Here is a 26,580-nt window from a genome sequence, read left to right as displayed (position 1 = left end):
AAAATGTTTTTCTCTATTAGAAAAATCCAAAACAATCACGCACTTGATAAAGAAATGTACTTACTGCCTCAGAAATTTCTGGGTCTGCATCAAAAGAGTCTGCATCTGTGTCTTCAGCTTTGAATATGGTTACTTGATATACCTTTGGGAAAAAAAAAATGTGAACTAATTTTCACAATGAAACGTATCAGAAGCAAACAGTGGCTTAGCTTGATCTGTAAGTTCATTAAGTACATCATTAAATGGCATCTTGCCCATAATCCCCTAAGTAATGAAAAGTTACTTACAAGTTACACGGGTTTTTTGTCATTCAATTCATACCTACTTTCACCATCTACTTGTGTGTTCCTAGAATATTTAAAAACTGTGTGTGTTGTGTGTGCAATAATGAAAATGTCACTTACCCAGTGTACATCTGTTTGTGGCATCAGTCGCTGAAGATTCACATGTTGTGCATAGCCCGCCATCTGGTGTTGGGTCGGAGTGTTACAAGTTGTTTTTCTTCGAAGAAGTCTTTCGAGTCACGGGACCGAGGGACTCCTCCTCTTTGTCTCCATTGCGCATGGGCATCGACTCCATCTTCGATTGTTTTCCCCGCAGAGGGTGAGGTAGGAGTTGTTTGTTAGTAATAGTGCCCATGCAATGGAGTGAATAAGTATGTACCTATCTAAGATTTAATATATTTACAAATGTACAAAGTTGAAGCTAACTTCCAAACGGCTACAGGCTCCCGGGGAGGTGGGTGGGCACATGTGAATCTTCAGCGACTGATGCCACGAACAGATGTACACTGGGTAAGTGACATTTTCAGTTCGATGGCATCTGTCGCTGTAGATACACATGTTGTGCATAGACTAGTAAGCAGTTATCTCCCCAAAAGCGGTGGCTCAGCCTGTAGGAGTGGAAGTAGTCTGAAATAAGGTTCTTAGTACGGCTTGACCTACTGTGGCTTGTTGTGCTGATAGCACGTCTACACAGTAGTGCTTGGTAAATGTGTGAGGCATAGACCATGTGGCTGCCTTACATATTTCGTGCATTGGAATATTCCCTAGGAAGGCCATGGTAGCGCCTTTCTTTCTGGTTGAGTGTGCCCTTGGTGTAATGGGCAGTTGTCTCTTTGCTTTAAGGTAGCAGATTTGGATGCACTTAACTATCCATCTGGCTATACCCTGTTTCGATATTGGGTTTCCTGCGTGAGGTTTTTGAAATGCAATAAACAGTTGTTTAGTTTTCCTGATGTTTTTAGTTCTGTCGATGTAGTACATTAGTGCTCTTTTGACGACTAATGTATGTAGTGCCCTTTCAGCTATGGAATCTGGCTGTGGGAAGAACACTGGTAGCTCTACCGTTTGATTTAGGTGGAACGGTGAAATAACCTTTGGCAAAAATTTAGGATTGGTCCTTAGGACTACTTCTTCTTTGTGTAGTTGGATAAAAGGTTCTTGTATTGTAAACGCCTGAATTTCACTTACTCTTCTTAGAGATGTGATGGCGATGAGAAATGCAACTTTCCATGTTAGGAATTGTATTTCGCAAGAGTGCATAGGTTCAAAGGGTGGACCCATGAGTCTTGTTAAGACGATGTTGAGGTTCCATGAAGGAACGGGTGGTGTCCTTGGTGGTATAATTCTTTTGAGGCCTTCCATAAACGCTTTAATGACAGGTATCCTAAATAGTGAAGTTGAATGGGTAATCTGCAGGTATGCAGATATCGCTGCTAGGTGTATCTTAATGGAAGAGAAGGCCAGGTTCGATTTTTGTAAGTGTAGTAAGTAACCCACCACATCTTTTGGAGATGCGTGCAACGGTTGAATTTGATTATGATGGCAGTAGCAAACAAATCTTTTCCATTTGCTTGCATAGCAGTGTCTAGTGGATGGTCTTCTGGCTTGCTTTATGACTTCCATACATTCTTGTGTGAGGTTTAAGTGTCCGAATTCTAGGATTTCAGGAGCCAGATTGCTAGATTCAGCGATGCTGGGTTTGGATGCCTGATCTGTTGTTTGTGTTGCGTTAACAGATCTGGCCTGTTGGGCAACTTGACGTGGGGTACTACTGATAGGTCTAGCAGTGTTGTGTACCATGGTTGCCTTGCCCACGTTGGTGCTATCAGTATGAGTTTGAGTTTGTTTTGACTCAATTTGTTTACTAGATATGGAAGGAGAGGGAGAGGGGGAAAAGCGTACGCAAATATCCCTGACCAGTTCATCCATAGAGCATTGCCTTGAGACTGCCTGTGTGGGTACCTGGATGCGAAGTTTTGCACTTTTGCGTTCTCCTTTGTTGCAAATAGGTCTATTTGAGGTGTCCCCCAAATTTTGAAGTAAGTGTTTAGAATTTGGGGGTGAATCTCCCATTCGTGGACCTGTTGGTGATCTCGAGAGAGATTGTCTGCTAGTTAATTTTGGATCCCTGGAATAAATTGTGCTATTAGGCGAATGTGGTTGTGAATTGCCCATTGCCATATCTTTTGTGCCAGGAGGCACAGCTGTGTCGAGTGTGTTCCCCCCTGTTTGTTTAGATAATACATTGTTGTCATGTTGTCTGTTTTGACAAGAATGTATTTGTGGGTTATGATGGGTTGAAATGCTTTCAACGCTAGGAATACTGCTAACAATTCGAGGTGATTTATATGCAGCTTTGTTTGATGTACGTCCCATTGTCCTTGGATGCTGTGTTGATTGAGGTGTGCTCCCCACCCTGTCATGGAAGCATCTGTTGTTATCAAGTATTGTGGCACTGGGTCTTGGAAAGGCCGCCCTTTGTTTAAATTTATGTTGTTCCACCATAGAAGCGAGAGGTATGTTAGGCGGTCTATCAACACCAGATCTAGAAGCTGACCCTGTGCTTGAGACCATTGTGATGCTAGGCACTGTTGTAAGGGCCGCATGTGCAACCGTGCGTGTGGGACAATGGCTATGCATGAGGACATCATGCCTAGTAGTTGTAATATCATCTTCGCCTGTATTTTTTGTGTTGGATACATGCGTTGTATAACCTTTTGGAAATTTTGAACCCTTTGGGGACTTGGAGTGGCTATTCCCTTTGTTGTATCTATTGTGGCTCCTAGGTATTGTTGTACCTTGCACGGCAGAATGTGTGATTTTGCATAGTTGATGGTGAAACCGAGTTTGTAGAGGGTTTGTATGACCTGATCTGTGTGGTGTGAGCACCTTGTCAGTGAGTCGGTCTTGATTAGCCAGTCGTCTAGATACAGGAATACGTGTATTTGCTGCCTTCTGATGTGTGCAGCCACTACTGCTAGGCACTTTGTGAAGACTCTTGGTGCAGTTGTTAAACCGAAGGGCAATACTTTGAATTGGTAATGTATTCCTTTGAATACGAACCTTAGGTATTTCCTGTGCGACGGATGTATTGGTATGTGGAAATACGCGTCTGAGATCTAAGGTGGTCATGTAGTCCTGTTGCTTTAGCAATGGTAACACTTCTTGTAGCGTGACCATGTGAAAGTGTTCTGATTTGATGTAGGTGTTTAGTGTTCTGAGGTCTAGGATTGGTCTCAGTGTTTTGTCCTTTTTTGGTATTAGGAAGTACAGTGAATAAACTCCTGTGTTTATTTGTGTTTTTGGTACTAGTTCTATTGCGTTCTTTTGCAATAATGCTTGAACTTCTATTTCCAGAAGGTCTGAATGTTGTTTTGATAAATTCTGTGCTTTTGGTGGTATGTTTGGAGGGATTTGTAGAAATTCTATGCAATAACCATGTTGGATAATTGCTAAGACCCAAGCGTCTGTAGTTATTTCCTCCCATGCTTGGTAATACTGACCTATTCTTCCCCCCACTGGTGTTGTGTGGAGGGGATGAGTGACATGTGAGTCACTGTTTGGTTGTAGGGGTTTTGGGGCTTTGAAATTTTCCCCTATTCCTAGGGAATTGTCCTCTGTATTGGCCCCGAAAGCCTCCCCTTTGGTATTGTCCCTGGTAGCTGGACGGTGTTGCCTGTGAGGTGCTGGCTTGTGTGGCCTGACCCCGAAACCCCCCTCTAAAGGTTGTTTTGCGGAAGGTGCTGTAAGTGCCTCTGCTCTGCGGGGAGTAGAGTGCGCCCATGGCTTTAGCAGTGTCAGTGTCCTTTTTGAGTTTCTCAATTGCCGTGTCCACTTCTGGTCCGAACAGTTGTTTCTCATTGAATGGCATATTGAGCACTGCCTGCTGTATCTCTGGTTTAAAACCAGACGTTCGTAGCCATGCGTGCCTTCTTATAGTCACAGATGTGTTAATTGTTCTTGCAGCTGTGTCCGCTGCATCCATAGAGGAGCGTATCTGATTATTAGATATGTTCTGTCCTCCCTCAACCACTTGTTTCGCCCTTTTTTGTAGCTCTTTGGGTAGATGCTCAATGAGGTGTTGCATCTCGTCCCAATGGGCTCTGTCATAGCGTGCAAGTAGTGCTTGAGAGTTAGCGATGCGCCACTGGTTTGCAGCTTGTACTGCGACTCTTTCCGGCTGCATCGAACTTGCGGCTCTCTTTATCTGGGGGTGGTGCATCCCCAGATGTGTGGGAGTTGGCTCTCTTGCGAGCTGCTCCTACTACGACGGAATCTGGTGGCAGCTGTGAGGTGATGAAAACAGGGTCTGTGGGAGGTGCTTTATATTTCTTATCCACTCTTGGTGTTATTGCTCTACTCTTGACCGGCTCCTTGAAGATTTCCTTTGCGTGCCGAAGCATTCCTGGGAGCATAGGCAGGCTTTGGTAGGAGCTATGGGTGGAGGAGAGGGTGTTGAATAAGAAATCATCCTCGACTGGTTCCGAGTGTAGGGACACGTTGTGGAACTCTGCTGCTCTAGCCACCACTTGTGAGTATGCTGTGCTATCTTCCGGTGGTGAGGGCTTTGTAGGATACGCCTCTGGACTGTTGTCCGACACTGGGGCGTCGTATAAGTCCCAAGCGTCTTGGTCCTGGTCACCTTGGCTCATGGTGGTGTGAGCCGGGGAAAGTGATGGAGTTTGTGCCGGTAAAACGTTAGTTACAGGTGGAGGAGAGGGTGGCGGAGTTACCTTTTTCACCATTTTCGTTTGTGGTGCTTGGTCTGAATGAAACTCCAATCTCCTTTTTCTCCTAATAGGGGGAAGGGTGCTTATTTTCCCTGTTCCTTCCTGTATAAAGATACGTTTCTGAGTGTGGTCCACTTCGGTGGATTGCAACTCTTCCTCAAATCTATGTTTTCGCAGCTGAGAGGACAGTGATTGCTCCTCTGAATAGGAACCGGTAGTTGGGTCGGTTGCGGGTCGTTTTGGCACCGAAACCCTGTCTGTACTCTTTTTCGGCTCCGAGGTGACCTTCTTCTTTTTCGGAGTCGAACCCTCTCGGCGTCGATCTTACTCGGTGCCGCTGTCTCTGCGTCGAGCAGTTTCGGCTCCGCTATCTCGGCGTCGACGTTTTTCAGCAGCACTTTCTCGGTCCCGAGAAGGCTGCGTGCCGGTGTCTCGACCGGAGTCGGACGATCTCAGCACCATTTCGGCCTTTTTCGTTGCCGATGGTCGGTCACCGAATTTATGGGTCGAGCCATGGCCTGGTGGCAGTGGCGTCCCCTGGGCCTTGTCACTTTTCTTGTGTGCTGGCTTCGACGTCTTACTCACAGTTTTTTGTTCGTCACATTCCTCGGAGTCCGAGTCATGGATCGAGAAGGTTCCTTCTTCCTCTTGTTCCTCGAACTCTCGGTGAGCTGTCGGCGTGGACGCCATCTGCAGTCTTCTGGCTCGACGGTCACGGAGTGTTTTTCGGGACCGGAACGCACGACAGGCCTCGCAAGTCTCTTCAATGTGCTCAGGCGACAGGCACAGGTTACAGACCAAATGTTGGTCTGTATACGGGTATTTGTTGTGGCATTTAGGACAGAAACGGAACGGGGTCCGTTCCATCAGCGTTGTTTCACACGCGGTCGGGCCGACCAGGCCCGACGGGGGATCGAAAACTACCCCGAAGGGTACCGGAGCTCTTCACTCTTCGATTCGGTGTTGATTCTAACTAAGCCGATCCCAAACGCAACAATACCGACGTAATTTTCCGATATTTAGCTAACTTTCCGTTCCGAAACCCGGAGCGAAAGGAACACGTCCGAACCCGATGGCGGAAAGAAAACAATTGAAGATGGAGTCGACGCCCATGCGCAATGGAGACAAAGAGGAGGAGTCCCTCGGTCCCGTGACTCGAAAGACTTCTTCGAAGAAAAACAACTTGTAACACTCCGACCCAACACCAGATGGCGGGCTATGCACAACATGTGTATCTACAGCGACAGATGCCATCGAACAGGCAAAAACATTTTCAGTAACGTAATATAAAAACTATTGTACAAACTAGTTACATAAATGGCCATAACTCATTTAACAAGTATTGACAAAGCCAATAGGTCAAGACCTACTAGCTTTGCCAATATGATTTAAAGTAGAGTGGCGTGCAGTGGTGTACAAAGGGTCATGGAGTTGGGTCAGATGCTATTGAGTGGTGTGGAATGGTGTAGAGTGGCGTGTCATTTGAGTGGCACAGTGTTGTGGAGTGTCGCGGAGGAAATAGAGTGTCACAGTGGAAGGCCATACACTAAAGTAGAGTGCTGTAGAGTTGAGTGGTGCAGAGTGGAGTAGAGTGCCCGACTGGGGTGGTTTAGAGTAGAGTGGTGTAGATTGGTGGAGCGTAGAGTGGTCTAGACTGGAGCGGAGCATAGTAGAGTGCAGTGGCCTAGGCTGCGTTGGTGCACAGTAGAATGCAGTGGCATAGAGTGCATTGGTGCATAGTAGAGTGCATTGCCATACAGTGCAGTGGTGCACAGCAGATTATAGCGGCACAGAGGGCAATGGCGCAGAGGTAGAGTACAGAGGCACGGAGTGCAGTGGCGCAGAGTAGATTAGAGTGGGGTAGAGTGATGTGGCATAGAGTACAGTGGTGCTGAGTGCAGTGGTGCAGAGTAAAGTGGTGTAGATACCAGTGGCAGAGAGAGGAAATGGTATCCTTGTGCCCTGTAAAAAAAAGTAAAAAATTCAAATGGAAGCAGTAAATTTTCAATATGTCCTCGATGCCAGATTGTCTTTGTGCGACTGCACCTGTTGCACAAATAGAAAGAGTAACTTAAGTGTGTGTGTGCAGAAGGTAGAAATAAGTGAAAGACACCTGCTAAAGATGATGAAATATTACAGATTTGTTGTTTCGAAAGAACACAATGGAGCAGGTTAGAGTATTACCACAACTCCTACTCCTCCTCTGGTAAGTATTATCACAACTCCTCCTCCTCTAAGTATTATTACCACAGGAGGAGGAGGAGTGGTGGTGGTAATACTTACCGGAGGAGGAGGTGTGGCTTATCGGAGGAGGAGGAGTTGTGGTAATACTAACTCCTCCTCCTCGGGTAAGTATTACCACAGGAGGAGGAGTTGTGGTAATACCACCGGAGGAGGAAGAGTTGTGGTAATACACAACTGTGATAAGTATTACCGCAACTCCTCCTCCGGTAAGTATTACCGCAACTCCTCCTCCTCCGGTAAGTATTACCGCAACTCCTCCTCCTCCGGTAAGTATTACCGCAACTCCTCCTGCTTCTCGTCCTCCTCCTCCTCCTCCTGTGGTAATGAAAATGTCACTTACCCAGTGTACATCTGTTCGTGGCATCAGTCGCTGAGATTCACATGGTATGCATGAGCTCGCCATCTGGTGTTGGGTCGGAGTGTTACAAGTTGTTTTTCTTCGAAGAAGTGTTTTCGAGTCACGGGACCGAGTGACTCCACCTTCTGTGCTCATTGCGCATGGGCGTCGACTCCATCTTCGATTGTTTTCCCCGCAGAGGGTGAGGTAGGAGTTGTACTATAGTAATAGTGCCCGCGCAATGAAAAATGTAAGTATGTACCTATTAAAGGATTAAGTAATATATATACAAATGTACAAAATTGAAGGTAACTTCTGAACTGCTACAGGCTTCCGGGGAGGTGGGTGGGTCCATGTGAATCTCAGCGACTGATGCCACGAACAGATGTACACTGGGTAAGTGACATTTTCAGTTCGATGGCATCTGTCGCTGTAGATACACATGGTATGCATAGACTAGTAAGCAGTTAGTTCCCCATAAGCGGTGGTTTAGCCTGTAGGAGTAGAAGTTGTCTGAAATAGAGTTCTTAATACAGCTTGACCTACTGTAGCTTGTTGTGCGGATAGCACATCTATGCAGTAGTGTTTGGTGAATGTGTGAGGCGTAGACCAAGTGGCTGCCTTACATATTTCTTGCATTGGGATGTTTCCTAAAAAGGCCATTGAAGCACCTTTTTTCCTTGTTGAATGTGCCCTGGGAGTAATGGGCAGTTGTCTTTTTGCTTTAAGGTAGCAGATTTGGATGCATTTAACTATCCATCTGGCTATACCTTGTTTTGATATTGGGTTACCTGCATGAGGTTTTTGGAATGCAATAAATAGCTGTTTAGTTTTTCTGATGTTCTTCGTTCTGTCAATGTAGTACATTAATGCTCTTTTGACATCTAATGTATGTAGTGCTCTTTCAGCCACAGAATCTGGCTGTGGGAAGAATACTGGTAATTCTACCGTTTGATTTAGATGGAATGGAGAAATAACTTTTGGTAAAAATTTTGGATTAGGTCGTAGGACGACCTTATTTTTATGTATTTGTATAAAAGGCTCTTGTGTTGTGAACGCTTGAATTTCACTTACTCTTCTTAGAGATGTAATGGCGATGAGAAAGGCAACTTTCCAGGTGAGGATTTGTATTCCGCAAGAGTGCATGGGTTCGAAGGGTGGGCCCATGAGTCTTGTTAGAACCACGTTTAGGTTCCATGAAGGAACAGGTGGTGTTCTTGGTGGTATAATTCTTTTAAGCCCTTCTATGAATGCTTTGATAACTGGTATCCTATACAAGGAAGTTGAATATGTAGTTTGCAGGTATGCAGATATTGCTGCAAGGTGTATTTTAATAGAAGAGAAGGCTAGCTTTGCTTTTTGTAAATGGAGCAAGTAATCTACTATATGTTTTGGAGTTGCCTCTAGTGGTTGTATCTGATTATGATGGCAGTAACAAACAAATCTTTTCCACTTACTTGCGTAGCAGTGTCTAGTGGATGGCCTTCTGGCCTGCTTTATGACTTCCATACACTCTTGGCTAAGTTGTAAGTGTCCGAATTCTAGGATTTCAGGAGCCAGATTGCTAGATTCAGCGATGCTGGGTCCGGGTGTCTGATCTGTTGGTTGTGTTGCGTTAACAGATCTGGTTTGTTGGGCAGTTTGATGTGTGGTACTACAGACAGATCTAGCAGTGTTGTGTACCAGGGTTGTCTTGCCCACGTTGGTGCTATTAAAATGAGTTTGAGTTTGTTTTGACTCAATTTGTTTACTAGGTAAGGAAGGAGAGGGAGAGGAGGAAAAGCGTAAGCAAATATTCCTGACCAGTTCATCCATAGGGCATTGCCTTGGGATTGCTTGTGTGGGTATCTGGACGCGAAGTTTTGGCATTTTGCGTTCTCTTTTGTTGCAAATAAGTCTATTTGTGGTGTTCCCCAGAGTGTGAAGTAGGTGTTCAGAATTTGTGGGTGGATTTCCCATTCGTGGACTTGCTGGTGATCTCGAGAGAGATTGTCTGCCAGCTGATTCTGGATCCCCGGAATAAACTGTGCTATTAGACCAATTTGATGGTGGATTGCCCACTTCCATATTTTTTGAGCTAACAAGCTTAACTGCGTTGAATGTGTTCCTCCTTGTTTGTTTAGATAATACATCGTTGTCATGTTGTCTGTTTTGACAAGGATGTATTTGTGGGTTATGATTGGTTGGAAAGCTTTTAGTGCTTGAAAAACTGCTAATAATTCTAGATGATTTATATGCAGTTTTGTTTGATGTATGTTCCATTGTCCTCTTATGTTGTGTTGATTGAGATGTGCTCCCCACCCTGTCATGGAAGCATCTGTTGTTATTACGTACTGTGGCACTGGGTCTTGGAAAGGCCGCCCTATGTTTAAATTTATACTGTTCCACCATAGAAGCGATAGGTAAGTTTGGCGGTCTAGCAACACCAGATCTAGAAGGTGACCCTGTGCTTGAGACCACTGTGAGGCTAGGCACTGTTGTAAGGGCCTCATGTGCAGTCTTGCGTTTGGGACAATGGCTATGCATGAGGACATCATGCCTAGGAGCTGTAGTATTGTTCTTGCTTGTATTGTTTGGTTTGGAGACATGTGTTGAATGACCCTGTTGAAATTGTGGATCCTTTGTGGAGTTGGCGTTGCTACTCCTTTTGTCGTGTTTATTATGGCTCCTAGATATTGCTGTACTTTGCTTGGCAGAATGTTTGATTTTGCAAAGTTGACGGTGAACCCTAAATTGTAGAGGGTTTGTATGACTTGATTTGTGTGGTGTGAGCATTGTGTGAGCGAACTGGTTTTGATTAGCCAGTCGTCTAGATACGGGAACACATGTATTTGCTGCCTTCTGATGTGTGCAGCGACTACTGCTAGGCACTTTGTGAATACTCTTGGAGCGGTTGTTAAACCAAAAGGCAATACTTTGAATTGGTAATGTATTCCTTTGAATACAAACCTTAGATATTTCCTGTGTGATTGATGGATTGGTATATGGAAATATGCGTCCTTGAGGTCTAGGGTTGTCATGTAGTCGTGTTTTCTGAGCAATGGTAACACTTCTTGTAGTGTGACCATGTGAAAGTGGTCTGATTTGATGAATGTGTTTACTACCCTGAGGTCTAGAATTGGTCTCAGTGTTTCGTCCTTTTTTGGTATCAAGAAGTACAGTGAATAAACTCCTGTGTTTATTTGTGTGCTTGGTACTAATTCTATTGCATTTTTTTGCAGTAGTGCTTGAACTTCTATCTCTAGAAGTTGTGAATGGTATTTTGATAAATTTTGTGATTTTGGTGGTATGTCTGGAGGGAATTGCATGAATTCTATGCAATAACCATGTTGGATAATTGCTAGGACCCATGTATCTGTAGTTATTTTGTCCCATGCTTCGTAATATTGATGTATCCTCCCCCCCACTGGTGTTGTGTGGGAGGGGTGAGTGACGTGTGAGTCACTGCTTGTTGGTAGTGGTTTTGGGGCTTTGAAATCTTCCTCTATTCCTAGGAAATTGCCCCCCTCTATACTGGCCCCGAAAACCTCCTCTGTACTGTCCCTGGTAGGTGGGCGGTGCGGACTGTGAGGTGCTAGCTTGTGTGGCCTGACCCCGAAACCCTCCTCTAAAAGGTGTTTTGCGGAAGGTGTTATAAGATCCTCTGCTCTGCGGGGAGTAGAGTGCGCCCATGGCCTTGGCAGTGTCAGTGTCCTTCTTGAGCTTTTCTATAGCTGTGTCGACCTCCGGACCGAACAGAAGTTTCTCGTTTACTGGCATGTTAAGCACTGCCTGCTGAATTTCTGGCTTGAATCCAGACGTTCTGAGCCATGCGTGCCTACGGATGGTAACCGACGTATTAATGGTTCTTGCGGCCGTGTCTGCTGCATCCATGGAGGAGCGTATCTGATTGTTGGAAATGTTTTGACCCTCCTCAACAACCTGTTTTGCTCTTTTTTGCAGATCTTTTGGGAGATGTTCAATGAGATGCTGCATCTCATCCCAGTGGGCTCTGTCGTATCGCGCTAGCAGCGCTTGTGAATTTGCGATGCGCCACTGGTTTGCTGCTTGGACAGCAACCCTCTTCCCGGCTGCATCGAACTTCCTACTTTCTTTATCTGGGGGAGGTGCATCCCCAGAAGTGTGTGAGTTTGCCCGTTTTCTGGCAGCCCCTACCACCACAGAGTCTGGTGGCAGCTGAGAGGTGATGAAGACAGGGTCCGTAGGAGGCGCCTTATACTTTTTGTCCACCCTAGGCGTCACTGCCCTACTTTTAACTGGCTCCTTGAAAATGTCCTTTGCATGGCGTAGCATGCCTGGGAGCATCGGCAGGCTTTGGTAGGAGCTGTGGGTTGAGGAGAGGGTGTTAAATAAAAAATCATCCTCTACTTGTTCCGAGTGTAGTTCCACATTATGGAATAGAGCTGCTCTAGCCACCACTTGTGAGTAGGCTGTGCTGTCTTCCGGTGGTGATGGCCTAGTTGGGTATGTGTCTGGGCTGTTATCAGACACTGGTGCGTCGTACAAGTCCCACGCATCCTGATCTTGGTCGTCGTGGCTCATGGCGGTGTGAGCTGGCGAATGTGACGGGGTGTAAGTTGGCGAAGCCGGAGTTACAGGTGGAGGCGAGGGAGGAGGTGTTACCTTTTGTGTTGTTTGTTGCTGAGGAGTAAACTGAAGCGTTCTCTTTCGTTTGACAGGTGGAAGGGTACTGATCTTCCCAGTCCCCTGCTGAATAAAGATACGCTTTTGCGTGTGGTCCACGTCAGTGGATTGCAGTTCTTGTTCAAATCTATGTTTCTTCATTTGAGAAGACATAGAATGCTCTTCGGTATAGGAGCCAGAAACAGGGTCTGATGTCGCTTTTTTCGGCTCCGAAAGCCCTGTCGATTGTTTTTTCGGCTCCGAGGTAACCTTCCTCTTTTTCTGTGCCGAAAATTCTTGGCCTCTATGGTCTTCGGCGCCACTGTCTCGGCGTCGATCGGTGTCGACACCGAACTCTCGGTGTCGATGCTTCTGTTTAGCACTCTCTCGGTCCCGAGGAGGCTGCGTGCCGGTGTCTCGACCGAAGTCGGACGATCTCGACACTGAATGGGCCTTTTTCGGTGCCGATTGTTGGTCACCGAGAATTTGGGTGGAGCCATGGCCGGTTGGCAGTGGCGTCCCCTGGGCCTTCTTTCCTTTTTTAGGGTTTGATCTCGACGTCTTACTCACAGTTCTTGTAGAGTGTAGCTCGTCGGAGTCTGAATCCTGGATGGAAAAGGATTCCTCCTGTTCTTCTTCTGTCTCGAACTGTCGACGCTCTTTTGGCGTGGACGCCATCTGCAGTCTTCTCGCTCGACGGTCGCGCAGAGTTTTTCGGGACCGGAACGCCCGACAGGCCTCGCAGGATTCTTCACTGTGCTCGGGTGACAGGCACAGATTACAGACCGAGTGCAGGTCCGTATAAGGATATTTGTTGTGGCATTCGGGGCAGAATCGAAACGGGGTCCGATCCATCGGCGTTGTCCTCCACGCGGTCGGGCCGACTAGGCCCCGACGGGGTGCCGAAATCTACCCCGAAGGGCACCGAAGCGCTTCGATGTTCAACGCGTCGTCGTATGTGTCTATCTGTAACCGGATCGCAACGATACCGTCGAAAATCTTCCGTCTTCAGCTATCTTTCCGTTCCGAAACTCGGAGCGACATGAACACGTCCGAACCCGATGGCGGAAAGAAAACAATCGAAGATGGAGTCGACGCCCATGCGCAATGAGCACAGAAGGTGGAGTCACTCGGTCCCGTGACTCGAAAACACTTCTTCGAAGAAAAACAACTTGTAACACTCCGACCCAACACCAGATGGCGAGCTCATGCATACCATGTGTATCTACAGCGACAGATGCCATCGAACTAATACTTACCAGAGGAGGAGGACGAGGAGCAGGAGGAATGGTGGTAATACTTACCGGAGGAGGAGGAGTTGTGGTAATACTTACTGAAGGAGGAGGTGGCGTTGTGGTAATACTTACCAGATGAGGAGGAGTTGTGTTAATACTTGCCACCAGAGGAGGGAGGGGGAAGGAGTTGTGGTAATACTTACCACAGGATGAGGGAGGGGGAGGAGTTGTGGTAATACTTACTACCGGAGGAGGAGGAAGGGGAGGAGTGGTGGTAATTGGTGGTGGCTGGCTGTGTCCCCGTCCCGCAGCAGGGTGATAAATTGTGGTGTTAGGAAACAATAGCCATACTTTGTATTTTAACATGGAGATACAGCCAAAATGTATATTCTGGTGTAGGCAGTGTGTGGTACCGCCAAGTGCAAGTAAAGGAATTGTGTTCTTTTTGCCTGTTTAAAATGTAAACTGAAGCTTTACAACAGGTTAAAATTTCCACAAGCTCTTATTGGCCTGTTGTCTGAAAATAAAGTAAGCTTCTTGGAAGTGCCTATTCAAAGGATAGGGAAGGAAGAGAGGGCTTGAGATACCTAGAAAAGCAGTGATGGGAATGTGGTTTGTGAAAACAACTTTGCCTTTTTGCCTATGCTGAACTTGTCCCACTGTAATTTTCAGACACAGGGACACGTTTAGCAGCGCCTGCACGGTTGTCTGCTTTAATTCTAAGCAGCAACATGCAGGCAGAGAGGGGGCTTTTCCGTTTATTTTCATCTCCAGCTGGGCCAAAGATAAAGGCCCAAGTTAAGGGGCCACAAGGCCCCCTTTTGTTCCTATCTAATACTGGCTGGCTGCGGTCTGGAGGCTCACACTTAGATGTAAATGGTAAGGAGGGGAAAGAAAGGCTCACAGCTTGTTATCACTTCACAGGTGCTTAAGCGATGCATGCTTTTGACTTTTAGTCCCTCTGTATAAAAGGGATGCAAGCACTGTAGGATGGTCAGATGTGTTGGTCTATCCCAGTATTAGCACAAATAATGTAACTACCACTATATTATTTCTTTTACAGCGCTAATCATCCCAGTGAAGGGTGTCCAAGTGCTTTACATAACATACATATTATACATTGACAATAAATCATGCAAGTATGATAATCGATGTACAAGATATTTGTTGCATAAAACAGTGAGGATTACAAGGTATAGGAGTCACATGTACTTCAAAGCTCACTGTGCTGTATTAGAAGGATTAGTTTATTAACTGCACATAACAAGGGGATCTGTCAAAAACAGTAACCCAGTTACGTATCTAGATAAAATAAAAATCTGTCATTCTCAAGTAATAGGATGTGCTACTTAAGGGTTACGTTTCCCCTTTGTTAATGGGGCACCGGAGGGGCACGAGTTGACTCCATGGGGAGAGTAATCTGCATTTCTCTTTCAGTGAGAGCAAAGAAAACATCAAGCTCCCTCAGAAGACATAGTTTGACATTTGACCTCTGTCTTTGAATGCACAGAAAATGTGACAAGATAAAAACAAGATCTTAAAGTTTATTTACAGATAGTTTGTGGAACAATACAGGAAACTATGTTTAGGCAACTGGAAGGAATAACTGAACCTGGACAGTATAAAGCAATTAAAGGCAACATTCAGAAAGTAAGCAAATGTGAGTCACAAAACCACAAAGCCAATGGCAAGCAACAGATGGAATGCATTCATAGGTCATCTTTCTGAATGTTCCCAAATGTTTTTAGCAAACCAGACAGCTGCGACCTAAAAAATGGGATTTAAAGCTACACGATGCAAAAAATGACACAATACCTTTAGTATCCCTCTTTTTTCCACCAACATAAAAATTACAGTTAATCAAATGGCATACAGCATCACAGAAGATAAACTGAACTGTTGCTTTAAGGAACCAAGGACCTCAACATTCCCAGGATGCAGCAGAAGCAGTTGGTCCCTCAGTACATTTGTATGTCCTATTGAAGTATGCAGAATCTAAAGCCAGAAGCTTTCTTTATTTCATTAGTGTCTATTGGACAACATGAAAATAGATATTATATATGTGTATAATTAGAATTATAGAATAACCTTTCATTCTACAAAATGGGATCTTCATTACCATTCATAAATACTGAAAAGAATATCAAGCTCATCTCGAAAAGAAGCAAGGTAATGGAAAAGGACACAGAATTATTACTCAAATACATTCTGCAGAGAGGCTAATCTAACTGGGAGTAAGTGATTGACTAGAGGAAAAAACCCTAGAACCAAAAACCCTAGAACCACAATCCATACAAAAGTGGCTAGAAACGTTTGGTCTGAAATGCACTACAGTTCTACATGTACATGATTAGTCAGGTTCACCAAAGCTCATTTCGGTAAGTTAGTGCCTTTATCATTAAGGTGAAGGCTATGAACATTTTCTGCACCTCAACTGAATTAATGCATTCTGTTGGACCGAAGTCGATTGAAAAAGGGAAGGAATAAAACAACTGAAATACAAATGACCTTGCATTTGTGTAGATTTGCAACTTCCCGGGGCTCACGCAGGTTTAGAGAAGTAAACATATGTGAATTCCATTTTTACATGAGTACATGTAAAGATGTTTATTTGCTCATGAGAAAATCTATGCCGGAATTGCAAATATCTTTGTCAAAAATAATATATTTCTTTTTCCTCCAGGATTTCCCCCATGGAGAATCTCCCTCCGATGTATATCTACCTTTATACATACTCTAGAAAACGTTTTATCCTGCCCTGCTCAGGAGTATATTTTCAACCTCTTTTAGTGCGGGATGACAATAGAGAGGATTGGTAAACACACTTTAAACAGACAGGTTTGTGTCATCCCAGAAGGATGACATGCTTAACAGATTTGCTGGAAAGGTGGCAAAATCAGATTAGAGCCCTGCAGGAATCCAGGCCCTGATATAATATACTGTGGCATAATCAGTCGCTATAATCAGAGCTCTGATATAATGAGAACACTGACATCATTTGTCACCTCACTGTATGGCACCAAAAATGGACCAGGGGATTTGTTCACAGAACAAGTAGATTTCTAAATTATCTTACCCCTTGGGCAAGTAGATATTTTATGAACTTCTACACCCCTGTATAACAGAATGCGTTGAGGTTGCTTCGTCGATAAAGAAAAGGGACACAGTCTCAGGGCAACAAGCTCACCTCCTCGAGCACATGTACGGACATGCATCCATACTCCGCTTTGTTTTGTGCAACAATTTGCCTCTACAATTTTGCCCTTTAATAGCGTATAAGAAAACCGGTGTAATTACTGCCAAACAATATTCTTTGGATGAAGGGCTAGGCCATCCATACCAGTAATTAAATTCTTAGACGTTCATGTGTCACACATACACAATGTGTATTCTGCAATGACCTGGCGCAGAGAGAATGCAACTATCTTGTCCTAATATTTTGTTTCTCCAGTTTTGCACTTTTTACAAACAAACCTCAAGAGTATTCTAGCTCCTTCTATCATTTCAGACTAAGGTAATTAAGCAATTTCCTATGGCAGCATGTGTGTGCTGTTTGACTCTACTCACGTTTTCCTGCATGCAATTCATTTTAAGATTGTTGCAAATAAATCTAACACACACGTTTTAAAGGACCATGCTGTAGTTCTCTAGAGTAATGATTAGGTGGCAAACTTAATTATAGTTTAGGCAAAGGAATCTAGGACTTAAACTGCGTAGAATATTTACAAAAACCCAAGCAAGTTATAACAGGAATCAGCCAAAAGATTTCCACTTGAACTACTACTATAGGACAAACTCTAAAAGAAGCTTTGAGCAAGCCTGCTTCAGCTTCAATCTGAAATCTTGACAAGACAATAAAACTGTTTCAATAACTATTGTGCAAAAATAACAAAGTAGCATCACTTCAAAACAACAAATACATTCGTCACTGGGGTAGTCCATTTGGGTACTACTTACCTTTGAGGGAATATATGGAGGGACATCTCAATGTCAGGGCAAAATGGGACTCTCGGGTCGGATTCATGTATCCAGGGTGTGTCCGCTCAGAGGGGCAGTCAAACAGGGAATAAAGGGCATCACATAGGGAAATTCTGAGTCAGTGTAATTTCAAAAGAAAAACTGAGCAGTGGGATCTTTAAGGAAAAACAGGGTTGAGTCAGTTTTGAAAAAAGATGATCACTTAAGTAATAATGAAACAATGGGCATAAGACACTAGACATCCCCCAAGTTCACACCAGCTAAAAATAGTGTGAAATTACTTTTTACACCAAAGCCATACGAGAGGCAGGACACAAAAAGGGTAAGCATTGCATAAAGCTACTCTTCCCACCCACGAGCATCGCACATTTTTGAAATGGCCAAAATAAACCATCATTGAGCTCAACACAACATGCCTCATTAACCCCAAATGTCACCACAACATAATAGAAACCACCTGCCCCTTTCAACATTATCCATATTTTTTGCAACATTTCTCAAAGACCTGGTTAACTTCTAAGTTGCTCTCACATCTTACCCATCGTGCCCCACTATGTGGACATCTTCAATGCATAGTGCTCTCACGCATTATCTTCTCTTCAGGTCTGAACAGAAAGGACAACACTACTCCTGCTTGGTAAGGACCTGAACCTTGAAAAATGCATGACCCTAGGGGGCTCCAACATACCTACGGGAAGGGCAGGACGAAGGCAGGTTTTCAGAATACACAATTATTCTGTAAGTGAGATTCGTGTGGATATGTTTTATGTAAATTTATTTTCTGTGGTTATTTTGAAATTATAGTGTGAATACAGCCTTAATAGGCCAGCACTCGATTCCACTGATTCATACATAAAATATCTACAAATAAACCAATTTCAAATCCATTCTTCCTGCAAATCTAAGACAATGGTGACCCTGATTTTTCTGTGACATAATCACGGTCAATCGCTGTGCCCCTAGATATACATAGGCATATACAAAACAGTGTCCAGCCAATAGACAGTAATGCCAGATGAACTCATCCAACAATCTGCTCCCACCTCCATTATCACTGTCCACTATGGAGAGGATATGGGGCGGGGGGTATGGTGGGCGCCAATGGACTAGGGCATGAGCTGCAGCTCTCCTGGCCAACTCCATTGGGGCCCATCCTGCCTTATTTTGCTCAATCCTGACCCCCAAATACACTATAACAGAGCCTGGTATACACCCTGCACACCTCAGAGCCTGTGAGTGTGTGTGGGCCGCACTGAGGAAGCCGCTGCCGAGACCCACAAGGTCGCCTTCTAAAAGGGCCCTGGGATTGCTGGGAAAGCGCTCCGTTTCCTGCTATCCCAATCACCCTAATCGGTTACAGTAGGCGAAGAGGAGATGGAGACCAACCAGACAGCTGAGCATCATAGCGCCCCCGTGCCTCTCCGGGGTTGATGGATTGAAAGGGGAGGCTGTGGAGCAGGCGATGTCTGAAGAGGGACTACAGTGCTTTGGCTGATGAAGGTGTTGGAGACCTTGTGAGTGGGGAGCAGCATCCTGCTTATGTGACGCGTCCAGACACTGGATTCCCCAGGCACACATTGACAGCCCAGTGAGGGCTGGTGGATCACCTAATGTCTCTGGCCTAGGCAGGGGACATGTACCAGGGCCTCTGCTTTGCGTACAGTATTTGGTCCATGCAGCCTATTTCACCCCGGCATTCCTTTATGCTCCTGCACGAGAGCAGGATTCCTCTACAGTGGCATACTGTGCTTGCTGCACCCCTCCTCCCTCCCTGGTGAGCGATGAGGCACACTGGAAGCATGCTTCCTACGGCTGGATTGCTTGGGGCGTTTGGAGAGAGCTAAATGGCTGTATGGCGGGCAAGGTGAGGACCGAGGACGCACACAGCACAGCTCTAGCAGAATAGCTGGCCCGGACTGTCTTGCCAGGTTGGAGCAGCGTGACTGCCCTGTGGATGATCAGGCTACTAGGAGTGCCTCATGCATTATTTATCAGTGCCCCCGCCTACAGACAGGTTGAATCAATTGGTGGGGGTTAGGTCACTACTCCCTGGGGCACTGTGGAGCCAAGAGAGTGTTGTTGGGGCCCTGCGAGGTACAAGGCCCTCACCACAGGACTATAGAGAACATGTATAAAATGAACTGTTGCCAAACGCCCTGGTGGAAGGCCAGATGGTTTTCTTTGCTGCCTCCCACAGTGGTGCACATATGATGGAAGTGCCCTCTGGTTCTGAGATCCTTATTGATGCAAGCTGGTGTATGAACTATGGACCTGGCGCTTAACTGACATATGAGGCGACGGGAGATGGAGCATGGTACCTCCCAATATCTTTGAGCAGGCCTTTGGATCTCCCAAACAGGCCCAGCCTGGAACTGGGCACTTGCTTATCTTGAGGGTGCCCCTCTGCAGCTGCCCTCTCCCTCCAGCCTGCGCACAGAGACATTGCTCAGAGGTATTTTCTTGCTCTTCCCATTTCTCCCGGTTGCTGTCTGTAACTACATCTCCGGCAGTCGTGGGAAGCACTGCCCCACCAGGAGCTAGGTCCTACCAACTCCTGCTAAATGGTGCGGTTCCTACCCTCAATAGCCCCTCCCTCACCTCTGCATTGCTGCACCAAACACAGGAATAGATTCCCACTAACAGGATGGATATGGCCTACTACAGGCCATCACCACTTCACGCAAGGCACTTGAACTGAAGATAAGACACCATGGTGACAGAGGTTGGGCTGTTGAGGATTGACCAGCGGAGACCAGCAGAAAGAGTCACCACCATGGAGTAAGCACTGGAGAATATCACGCTTAAAACAACATCCGTGTGTGAGCAGCTGGCAATCATGGGAAACAGAGTCAAGACTATAGAAATTAGTGCTGAAGATTCTGAAAATAGGGCAAGGCGAAATAACAATCAGATTAATGGACTGCCGGAGCGTATAAAGGGACCTGGTAACAACATGGTCACCATCCTAGCGCAGTGGTTCCGAGATGAGGTGGCACCAGAGGTCTCGCCTTACTCTATGCACTCAAATGTGCCCAATGTGTACCAGCAAGACCTCCATTGACCGGGGCATGCCCCAGACAGGTGGTGGCCAAACCATTGCATTTTAAGGACAGAGATAGTGACGAGTTACAATTGGCACTTCACACGTCCGAACCCGATGGCGGAAAAAAAAACAATCGAAGATGGAGTCGACGCCCATGCGCAATGGAGACAAAAGGAGGAGTCACTCGGTCCCGTGACTCGAAAGACTTCTTCGAAGAAAAACAACTTGTAACACTCCGGCCCAAAACCAGATGGCGAGCTATGCAAAACATGCGTATCTACAGCGACAGATGCCATCGAACTGTTTTATTAGAACTGGATTATGGTTGGGCTAGTTTATTCGGTCTACTTTTGAATAGTTTGATGTGAAGCGTCCTGGGAGGCGTCCAGATTGGTGCACCCCCTATATTGAAGTTGTGCGTGTGATGCTTACACACGTGTTAAACGTTTGTTTATTGGTTTTGATGGGGAGTTGTTTTCTTCTTGTACTGTTCTTTGTTTTGGGAGATTTGTGTGTTAGCTTGCCTCTGTCAATTCAGTGGGATTTGAGACAGCGATTCGGGCCTGTGGACCACCTTGAGATGGAGCCCCATGACAAGTGACTCACGGGGCCTACTGTGACCGCCCTACTTGGCATCCCCCTTGACCTATAACGTTATCAGCTGTAACATCAATGGCCTTAATGGGATGGCCGAATATTACAACGTTCACTTGCACTTAAAGAGAAGGGGAGTACATAGCGCCCGGTTACAAGAAACCCACCTCACTGTTGCAGAGAGAGACCAATTTGCAGGAGGTGTTGGGGCCAATTATATGGAAAATGTCACTTACCCAGTGTACCTCTGTTCGTGGCATTAGTCGCTGCAGATTCACATGCTGTGCATAGTCCGCCGTCTGGTGTTGGGTCGGAGTGTTACAAGTTGTTTTGAAGAAGTCTTTTCGAGTCACGAGACCGAGGGACTCCTCCTACTTTGGTTCCATTGCGCATGGGCGTCGACTCCATGTTAGATTGTTTTCCCCGCAGAGGGTGAGGTAGGAGTTGTGTATGTTAGTAATAGTGCCCATGCAATGGAATGAATAAGTATGTACAAAATGAAGGTTAAAGTAATATATTTACAAATGTTGAAGATTACTTCCAAACGGCTACAGGCTCCCGGGGAGACGGGTGGGCGCATGTGAATCTGCAGCGACTAATGCCACGAACAGATGTACACTGGGTAAGTGACATTTTCCGTTCGATGGCATGTGTAGCTGCAAATACACATGCTGTGCATAGACTAGTAAGCAGTTATCTCCCCAAAAGCGGTGGTTCAGCCTGTAGGAGTGGAAGTAGTTTGAAATAAAGTTCTTAGTACAGCTTGACCTACTGTGGCCTGTTGTGCGGATAGCACGTCTACACAGTAGTGCTTAGTAAATGTGTGAGGCGTAGACCATGTTGCTGCCTTACATATTTCGTTCATTGGAATATTTCCTAGAAAGGCCATGGTAGCACCTTTCTTTCTGGTTGAGTGTGCCTTTGGAGTAATAGGCAGCTGTCTCTTTGCTTTAAGATAGCAGGTTTGGATGCACCTAACTATCCATCTAGCTATACCTTGTTATGATATTGGATTTCCTGTATGAGGTTTTTGAAATGCAATAAATAGTTGTTTTGTTTTCCTAATTAGTTTTGTTCTGTCAATGTAGTACATTAGTGCTCTTTTGATGTCTAATGTATATAGTGCTCTTTCAGCTATTGAGTCTGGCTGTGGAAAGAACACTGGCAATTCTACTGTTTGATTTAAGTGGAACGGTGAGATGACCTTTGGTAAGAATTTTGGGTTGGTTCTTAGAACTACCTTATTTTTGTGTATTTCAATAAATGGTTCTTGTATAGTAAATGCCTGAATTTCACTTACTCTTCTTAGAGATGTAATGGCAATGAGAAATGCAACTTTCCACGTTAAGTATTGCATTTCACAAGAATGCATGGGTTCGAAAGGTGGACCCATGAGCCTGGTCAAGACGATGTTGAGGTTCCATGAAGGAACAGGTGGTGTCCTTGGTGGTATTATTCTCTTTAGGCCCTCCATAAACGCTTTAATGACAGGTATTCTAAATAGGGAAGTTGAATGAGTAATCTGCAGGTAAGCAGATATTGCTGCGAGATGTATTTTTATGGAATTGAAAGCTAGATTTGATTTTTGTAGATGTAGTAAATATCCTACTACATCTTTTGGAGATGCATGCAATGGTTGGACTTGATTATTATGGCAGTAACAAACAAATCTTTTCCATTTACTTGCATAGCAGTGTCTAGTGGATGGCTGTAAGGAAATGCCTCCTTGGCATGGTTGCCCCCTGACTTTTTGCCTTTGCTGATGCTATGTTTACAATTGAAAGTGTGCTGAGGCCTGCTAACCAGGCCCCAGCACCAGTGTTCTTTCCCTAACCTGTACTTTTGTATCCACAATTGGCAGACCCTGGCATCCAGATAAGTCCCTTGTAACTGGTACTTCTAGTACCAAGGGCCCTGATGCCAAGGAAGGTCTCTAAGGGCTGCAGCATGTCTTATGCCACCCTGGAGACCTCTCACTCAGCACAGACACACTGCTTGCCAGCTTGTGTGTGCTAGTGAGAACAAAACGAGTAAGTCGACATGGCACTCCCCTCAGGGTGCCATGCCAGCCTCTCACTGCCTATGCAGTATAGGTAAGACACCCCTCTAGCAGGCCTTACAGCCCTAAGGCAGGGTGCACTATACCATAGGTGAGGGTACCAGTGCATAAGCATGGTACCCCTACAGTGTCTAAACAAAACCTTAGACATTGTAAGTGCAGGGTAGCCATAAGAGTATATGTCTGGGAGTCTGTCAAACACGAACTCCACAGCACCATAATGGCTACACTGAAAACTGGGAAGTTTGGTATCAAACTTCTCAGCACAATAAATGCACACTGATGCCAGTGTACATTTTATTGTAAAATACACCACAGAGGGCACCTTAGAGGTGCCCCCTAAAACTTAACCGACTATCTGTGTAGGCTGACTAGTTCCAGCAGCCTGCCACACTAGAGACATGTTGCTGGCCCCATGGGGAGAGTGCCTTTGTCACTCTGAGGCCAGTAACAAAGCCTGCACTGGGTGGAGATGCTAACACCTCCCCCAGGCAGGAGCTGTGACACCTGGCGGTGAGCCTCAAAGGCTCACCCCTTTGTCACAGCCCAGCAGGGCACTCCAGCTTAGTGGAGTTGCCCGCCCCCTCCGGCCACGGCCCCCACTTTTGGCGGCAAGGCTGGAGGGAACAAAGAAAGCAACAAGGAGGAGTCACTGGCCAGTCAGGACAGCCCCTAAGGTGTCCTGAGCTGAGGTGACTCTGACTTTTAGAAATCCTCCATCTTGCAGATGGAGGATTCCCCCAATAGGGTTAGGATTGTGACCCCTCCCCTTGGGAGGAGGCACAAAGAGGGTGTACCCACCCTCAGGGCTAGTAGCCATTGGCTACTAACCCCCCAGACCTAAACACGCCCTTAAATTTAGTATTTAAGGGCTACCCTGAACCCTAGAAAATTAGATTCCTGCAACTACAAGAAGAAGGACTGCCTAGCTGAAAACCCCTGCAGAGGAAGACCAGAAGACGACAACTGCCTTGGCTCCAGAAACTCACCGGCCTGTCTCCTGCCTTCCAAAGATCCTGCTCCAGCGACGCCTTCCAAAGGGACCAGCGACCTCGACATCCTCTGAGGACTGCCCCTGCTTCGAAAAGACAAGAAACTCCCGAGGACAGCGGACCTGCTCCAAGAAAAGCTGCAACTTTGTTTCCAGCAGCTTTAAAGAACCCTGCAAGCTCCCCGCAAGAAGCGTGAGACTTGCAACACTGCACCCGGCGACCCCGACTCGGCTGGTGGCGATCCAACACCTCAGGAGGGACCCCAGGACTACTCTGATACTGTGAGTACCAAAACCTGTCCCCCCTGAGCCCCCACAGCGCCGCCTGCAGAGGGAATCCCGAGGCTTCCCCTGACCGCGACTCTTTGAACCTAAAGTCCCGACGCCTGGGAGAGACCCTGCACCCGCAGCCCCCAGGACCTGAAGGACCGGACTTTCACTGGAGAAGTGACCCCCAGGAGTCCCTCTCCCTTGCCCAAGTGGAGGTTTCCCCGAGGAATCCCCCCCTTGCCTGCCTGCAGCGCTGAAGAGATCCCGAGATCTCTCATAGACTAACATTGCGAACCCGACGCTTGTTTCTACACTGCACCCGGCCGCCCCCGCGCCGCTGAGGGTGAAATTTCTGTGTGGGCTTGTGTCCCCCCCGGTGCCCTACAAAACCCCCCTGGTCTGCCCTCCGAAGACGCGGGTACTTACCTGCAAGCAGACCGGAACCGGGGCACCCCCTTCTCTCCATTCTAGCCTATGTGTTTTGGGCACCACTTTGAACTCTGCACCTGACCGGCCCTGAGCTGCTGGTGTGGTGACTTTGGGGTTGCTCTGAACCCCCAACGGTGGGCTACCTTGGACCAAGAACTAAGCCCTGTAAGTGTCTTACTTACCTGGTTAACCTAACAAATACTTACCTCCCCTAGGAACTGTGAAAATTGCACTAAGTGTCCACTTTTAAAACAGCTATTTGTGAATAACTTGAAAAGTATACATGCAATTTTGATGATTTGAAGTTCCTAAAGTACTTACCTGCAATACCTTTCGAATGAGATATTACATGTAGAATTTGAACCTGTGGTTCTTAAAATAAACTAAGAAAATATATTTTTCTATACAAAAACCTATTGGCTGGATTTGTCTCCGAGTGTGTGTACCTCATTTATTGTCTATGTGTATGTACAACAAATGCTTAACACTACTCCTTGGATAAGCCTACTGCTCGACCACACTACCACAAAATAGAGCATTAGTATTATCTCTTTTTGCCACTATCTTACCTCTAAGGGGAACCCTTGGACTCTGTGCATGCTATTCCTTACTTTGAAATAGCACATACAGAGCCAACTTCCTACATTGGTGGATCAGCGGTGGGGTACAAGACTTTGCATTTGCTGGACTACTCAGCCAATACCTGATCACACGACAAATTCCAAAATTGTCATTAGAAATTCATTTTTGCAATTTGAATTTTTTCTAAATTCTTAAAAGTCCTGCTAGGGCCTTGTGTGTTAAGTCCCTGTTTAGCATTGTCTTTTAGAGTTTAAAAGTTTGTTAAAAGTTTGAAATTAGATTCTAGAAACAGTTTTAGATTCTTTAAAAAGTATTCCAACTCTTAGCAGAATAATGTCTGATACAGAGATGCAGGTGGTGGAACTCGACACCACACCTTACCTCCATCTTAAGATGAGGGAGCTAAGGTCTCTCTGTAATATAAAGAAAATAACCATTGGCTCCAGACCTACCAAAATTCAGCTCCAGGAGCTGTTGGCAGAGTTTGAAAAAGCCAACCCCTCTGATGATGACATCACAGAGGAAGAAATTAGTGACTTGGAGGCCAATGTCCCTCCTCCAGTCCTAAATAGGGAGAACAGGACCCCTCAAGTCCTGTCTCCAACTGTGTTAGTCAGAAATAGTGAGTCCCTCACAGGAGGGTCCCACATTTCTGAAATCACTGAGGATGCTCTCAGTGAAGATGACCTCCTGTTAGCCAGGATGGCCAAAAGATTGGCTTTAGAGAGGCAGCTCCTAGCCATAGAAAGGGAAAGACAAGAGATGGGCCTAGGACCCATCAATGGTGGCAGCAATATAAATAGGGTCAGAGATTCTCCTGACATGTTAAAAATCCCCAAAGGGATTGTGACAAAATATGAAGATGGTGATGACATCACCAAATGGTTCACAGCTTTTGAGAGGGCTTGTGTAACCAGAAAAGTGAACAGATCTCACTGGGGTGCTCTCCTTTGGGAAATGTTCACTGGAAAGTGTAGGGATAGACTCCTCACACTCTCTGGAAAAGATGCAGAATCTTATGACCTCATGAAGGGTACCCTGATTGAGGGCTTTGGATTCTCCACTGAGGAGTACAGGATTAGGTTCAGGGGGGCTCAAAAATCCTCGAGCCAGACCTGGGTTGACTTTGTTGACTACTCAGTGAAAACACTAGATGGTTGGATTCAAGGCAGTGGTGTAAG

The 26,580-nt window shown here is 45.9% G+C and overlaps 1 protein-coding gene across 2 annotated transcripts in view; it reads right to left on the bottom strand.

Moving 5' to 3' along the window:
- The window catches only part of MDM2 (MDM2 proto-oncogene), a 125,366-nt gene that overhangs the window by 14,188 nt on the left and 84,598 nt on the right, over positions 1 to 26,580 (bottom strand). For both annotated transcript variants that reach the window (XM_069229184.1, XM_069229185.1), the window contains exon 10: positions 65 to 142. In XM_069229184.1, the coding sequence (XP_069085285.1) occupies positions 65 to 142 (78 nt within the window). The remainder of the gene's footprint in view (positions 1 to 64; positions 143 to 26,580) is intronic.

This window comes from Pleurodeles waltl, chromosome 4_1 (assembly GCF_031143425.1).
Source record: "Pleurodeles waltl isolate 20211129_DDA chromosome 4_1, aPleWal1.hap1.20221129, whole genome shotgun sequence".
NCBI lineage: Eukaryota > Metazoa > Chordata > Amphibia > Caudata > Salamandridae > Pleurodeles > Pleurodeles waltl.
This window is presented reverse-complemented; position numbering and strand designations above follow the sequence as displayed.